The 6,000-nt window shown below is 43.4% G+C and overlaps 1 protein-coding gene across 2 annotated transcripts in view; it reads right to left on the reverse strand.

The window, feature by feature from the left end:
- The window catches only part of bnc2 (basonuclin zinc finger protein 2), a 639,658-nt gene that overhangs the window by 321,572 nt on the left and 312,086 nt on the right, over nucleotides 1-6,000 (reverse strand). For both annotated transcript variants that reach the window (XM_061922938.1, XM_061922940.1), the window contains exon 2: nucleotides 4,784-5,104. In XM_061922938.1, coding sequence (XP_061778922.1) covers nucleotides 4,784-5,104 — 321 coding nt within the window. The remainder of the gene's footprint in view (nucleotides 1-4,783; nucleotides 5,105-6,000) is intronic.

The following is a 6,000-nucleotide window of genomic DNA, read 5'->3' on the forward strand; positions in this document are numbered from 1 at the left end:
TAGCAATGGTGTAGCATTAACGGGGGCGCGGCCAGTCCACGCAGGGGCAACACTTAGGGTGGGCTGCAATGGTCAATTTGCAAAAGAAGTAAACAACGTAGCAATCAAGGATGAGCCTCAATCTTGCATTTTTTCAAGAAGAAAAGAAAGCCAATTTTCAATAAAAATAAAAAAAATACAGTATTAGCAGTCCTGCAGGTAATCTAACATTAACAACAATCATAAAAAAAACACTTTTTATGGAGGATTCCCTATTTTTTGGACCGGCAAAGGCGTAGCAAGAGTGGGAAGGAGCCCCCATTGGGGGGAAAAAATAGAAATAAATATGCTGCTACACTGCAAAAAGTCAGTGTTCAAAAACAAGAAAAAAATATATAAAAATGAGGGGTATTTTATTTGAACTAAGCAAAATTATCTGCCAATAGAACAAGAAAATTCGGCTTGTCAAGACTTTCCAAAACAAGTCAAATTAGCTAATTTCAATGAACCCAAAAATAGCTTAAAATAAGTATATTCTCACTAATAACAAGTGCACTTTTCTTGGTAGAATAAAAAAGAGACATTTAAAGTAGTTTTATACTTGTGAGTGTTGACGACACAGCTTTGCAACACTTGATATTCTAGTTTCAAACACTCAATATAGCTCATCAAATCTCAGCAATTTAGGAGCAAAACACTTAAAATAAGAAAAACACTCTAACATAAAACTGCTTAGTGAGAAGAATTATCTTATCAGACAGAAAATAAGCAAATATCACCCTTATTTGAGATATTTCATCTTACTTAGATTTCAGTATTTGCAGTGTAAGAGTTGGCATTAAGGGAGGGGTGGTCTCCATGGGGTGGGCACCTATTTTCCATATCTAGGGTAGAAGTTTACTCAAAATGGTGTACATCAACGCTCCCCCTCCCTTACCCGACACTTTGCTCCCCACCTCCCATACCCGTCTAGTCCTCATAACAACGCATGAAAGCAATTAACACATTTGGGCTCGGGCGGAACACGGAATAATGAATAAAGGATCACCGAGCGTTACGTAAAAAAAAACGATAAAGCCCCGCCCACAGGACGTATACGCGCTACAGTTCCACCCACAGGTTTGGACCCCGCTGTTTATTTATTTATTTTTTTTACATCATCAACGTGACTCATACAGGTTTAATCGTAAGAAAAACAAACAAGATGCTATCACCAGATAAATCAGGCGTCCAATCAGGTGACAGTCATTTAATAGTTCTGATTTTCTGCCTAGCAACAGCGTATTCCCGCACTGACACACGACATTTAGTGCTTCTAAAAACAACCACGGTTGTCCGAGTGCCTTCTTGTTTTAAAGAACTACAACAGTGTGGTTGGGTCATTTCTCTCACTCTTGAGCAAGGCACCAGACCCCCTAAATACCCTGACTCGACTCTGATTCGACCAATCCCACCAGTAAACGACATCAGACCGTCTCGCCGACTTCTGTCCACATTTCGTGCAGCAGATTCCTAAAAACATCACACAGCATTTTGCAGCTCCCGTCACATAGAGGATCTTTGATCAGCTTTTTTTTTTTTAGCAATCCTTAAAAACAGCACAGCCCTCCTGTCTCACACGGTGCATCTTTGACTCGTGAAACGGAAAATGTGGCCCCCAGAACTGCCTCGCGGGTCTAGTCGGTACTCGGGCAGCAGCATTTTGTCAATATATTGGGACACAAATTGCAAATTAGCACAAAAATAACGGTTAAATGGATAAAAGACGGTGGATTAAGAGGGAATAAATGTAATCCCGGAAGCGTGCGTGTGAGCATACGCCGCCGCGCTGATTGCAATAATTCTTTTTATGCCTTTCCGTCCGCTTTAAGAGGCCGAGGTGAGTTTTTACGTCTCGGCGGCGTGGACGTTTAGCCACAGCCGCATCTTCTGTGGGCAAAAGGTGACATGTGTAAGAGCAGAAGTAGAAGAAAGTCGGCAACGAGCGTCTTTTCCCTGCAAATCTCCTCTTTCACCTCTCCGCTCTCCTCCAGCTCCTCTCAGCCAAGGCCAGCCAAGAGACACTTCACCTCGCACCCGCACACACGCGGCCCGCGCCAACACACACACACACACACACACACACACACACAAACACACAACCATACACTCATTGCACGCTCTCCTCTCTCTTGTACTAACTGGCACACAAGTATTTAGCCACCCACTCAGAAAAATACATGGCAAGAGACACAAACTGGGTGCAACCACACACACACACACACACACACACACACACACACACACACACAATTGACACTAGATAGGCATTCCATATGCTCCATGTGCAACGACCCATCAAAGTCAGACATGGAAATAATAACAGCATACCGACACACACACACACACTCAGTGTGGATAATTCTGCACATATGCATCAAACCATTGCCGCTCAGTCATGAGAATACATATGCAGCACATATGCAACACACACACACACACACGCACACACACACACGCTCGGAGTGTATCGGGGGCATTACCACTAACATGTTGCTGTCTTTAAGAGCATCTTTACGGCTAATATAGAAGCTTGGACAGATTATTTCTTTTAAAATATGCAAACAAATGCATCACACACACACACACATATATATATGTATATATATATATATATATATATATATATATATATATATATATATATATATATATATATTTTTTTTTTTTTTTTTAGACAAGCAGAAAGATTTGTTCAGATTTTTTTTTCACACACACACACATATATATGTATATATATATGTATATATATATATATATATATATATATTTTTTAGACAAGCAGAAAGATTTTGTTCTGATTTTTTTCTGCAGAACTTGAAAAAGATTTAAGTGTATAGTGACAAAATATTTAGTCGTGCATTTTTAACATATTAAGATTAAAATTGGACTTTTATCACTCCTGTTATTTAATTGCATGGTATTTTGTAAAAAAAAAAAAAAAAAAAATCACCTGTAGAACATGCAGACATTATTGACTTCTGCATCTTCAATGTTATTTTACAATTATTATTATTTTTTTAAATGCATTCTTGGGAAATTAATTAGGTGCAGCATTTATTAGTGGATTTAAATGCTCCTTCGTGGGTGTGTGATGGTGGATAAAAAGGGGATGCTTTAGGGGGGGTAAGGGGGTGGGGGTTGCAACAGTACCTCTTCCAGGTCTCGGACCATAGTCGACCTGTGCACTTGATGGGAAGCCGCTTTACAGCACCCTTGCAGGGGGGAGAAAAGGAAGGGGAGACGCTTTTTTTTTAAAAAAAAAAAAAAAAAAAAAAAAAGGGATAACGCGTGCACGCGCTGCGCAGTCGTGGCCTGCGGCTTACTGCACCCCCCCACCCAAAAAGTGCGTTCCGTAATGGACAAAAACCAAAAAAAAAAAAAAAAAATCTTTAAACTTTGCTAATGGGGTCGATTTTTGTAAGCAATAAACGATCTTTGCACGGAGAAAACAATCAATCCGTCCTATTCCACATTTTAAATGTTGGTCTTTCCTGCAATAAATAATATTTACCCTCTCTATTTTATTTAAACATCCTCTCAGGATGCAACCCAATCGAAGCCAATTCATTGATGGATCGATTTAAAACACGCGCTTTTATTTACGAGGCCTTTTTTTTTTTTTTTTTTAATGCAAACATGCGCTTCGTTTAAAAGGCTTTAAATGTTGTTTTGAGTTAATACTAGAAAATATATTCAATTTGCACTCGCTCTTTACCCCTCAGATAATGCTGACAATTATGTTGATTGCTTTTGATTATGGAATAAAAGAAGAATCGGTTAAAAACTGCACGAGTTGTCACCTTTACGCACGATTGGTCCCTCAATTGATGCCATAAATAAATATGAACATTCCTCCACAAATGCTCTTATTTTATTGCTTTGCTCGCATGCATGGAATTTGTTGATGCCTTTAATCATTTTTTGTGATTTCCAACACGAGTTTTAAACCATGCACGTCATTTAAGGCCTTTTTGATCATTTATTTCCAAACTCAAGCACCCAGTTCTTATTATCCCAATAATAAAAGAAATGTGCATTTTACACCACCTTTTTTTTTTTTGCAGGTTCTTTAAGTCCACCTGCTCCGTTATAGCACTTTAATTTGCATTAAAAATGCTTTATCCTGCACCAACAATTCGGTAATGCGTAATTCGGTCATTTTAATATAAACATGGACTATATTCAAAGTTGCTTTTTCCTGCACCCTTTTAACGCCACATGGTTATTGCGCAACCGTGACAACGTGTGCCTGGTACTGGTACCGACCTGGTCCAGCAGTGATGGACTGCAAGCCAACAAACATCTATCTTCGCACTCACACACGCACGCCCGCACACAACCGTTCCATTTCGTCCCATTCTTAAAGGAGCGAAACTCCGATCAAAAACCAAGCGAAATAAAACAAACCTCGCTTTCCCCGCCGCCGTGGGAAGTGTCACGGTTTGTAAATCGGGTGAAACATCCGCGGGGGAGAGGCGGAGGGATCGGCGCGGGCCGCGGGGGGGGGCAACCCTCGCACCCGCTTGCATGTTGCCACCACCGCACCGGACAACCGGATGCAGGCAGGAGCGCGCAAGGCGCTCCCTGCCTCGGCCACGGGACTGAATTTTAGAACCACATCATCCCAGTGTGTGTTTTGTGCATGAATGAAATATTTTGGGGGGGAAAAAAGAAAGAGAAAGTGCACCTCCAGCAGCGGTTAAAAAGTTTGCACCCAAACAAAGAAGTAGGTGATGACATTTTTTTTTAAAGTTTGTTTTACCTGCTGGGACATCCTGTAGAGGAGGTTGCTGTCAGTGGTCTGCTGCTGCCATGTCCCCATGAAGCCCGGCTGCTCAGCACTAGGCGGTCTGGTGCTGAACTGCATGGAGCTCCCGCCCGCTCCACCACCACCGCCGCGTCGACCGATAACGCCGCCCGCAGCACCGCCGCTGCTGCTGCTGCCGCTGCCGCGACCGGAGGGCTGGCGCTCGTCTCCTCCGTGGTCGTGCGTGGTCGACGGGGAGGGCGACGGCGTCCTCCTGGGCGTCTCTGGGTCACTGGGCTCCTGGGCGCCTCTCACATCCAACTCTGCCTCCTTGGACTGGGGGGGGGGGAGGAAGAGGAGAGTTAGCGGAGGGGGCCCCTTTTGAACTTTTCGGGTACTTTCAGGGGGGGGTTCTGGCTACAAAGTCAGCATGCACAAGAGAAAAGTCCCCTTACCATCAACTCTGTGTGCGTCCCAGCTAAAGTGCAGAGGAGGAGTGCATAGCCACCAGCTTCCTCTCTCTATCCCCCCCGCTCTCTCTCTCTCTCTCTCTCTCTCTCTCTCTCCGGGTCCCCCACCCTCCTGTCCTCCTCCTTCCCCGCCTGCCTATGCTGCGCTGCAGACGCCGAGGACCCTCGAAGTGTGTGTGTGTGTGTGCGTGTGCGTGCGTGCGGCTCGGCTGTGAGATGCTCAATGACATGAAGACACATGCTTCCCGCCTCTCTCTCTCTCTCTCTCTCTCTCTCTCTCTCTCTTTCTCTCCCCTGCACACACCTCCTCGGAGGCGGGGGCAAAGGAGGAGAAGGAGGGGGGGCGAGCTTAGTCCCCCTCCCGTGGGACCGTCCCGAGATATTCAATACATATTGTAAAAAAAAAAAAGATTATTTCTTTATTACATCTTTTTTTTTTTTTTTTTTAAGAAAACACCTAAAAATACAGTGATCGGTCCTAACCAATCTGGCGCCCTAGGCAAGATTTTAGGTGGCGCCCCCCCCCCCCCCCCCCACATCGGCAGTGAAGTGTATATACTCACAAGAAACCGAATAGCTTTGTCTTTGACCTTTTTTTTTTTTACTTACAACTATACCTAATATATAAAGGGGTGGAAAAGTGACTATTACCTGCAGGGCAAACATTAGCTAACCAGAAGGCAAAAACAATGTAAACAAAAAACAGCTGCTTAAAAGATCTAATACAAATGTCCCTGAGGAATGTAAGGTGGGAGTACTGTA

Source organism: Nerophis lumbriciformis, linkage group LG27 (assembly GCF_033978685.3).
Source record: "Nerophis lumbriciformis linkage group LG27, RoL_Nlum_v2.1, whole genome shotgun sequence".
Classification (NCBI taxonomy): Eukaryota; Metazoa; Chordata; class Actinopteri; order Syngnathiformes; family Syngnathidae; genus Nerophis; species Nerophis lumbriciformis.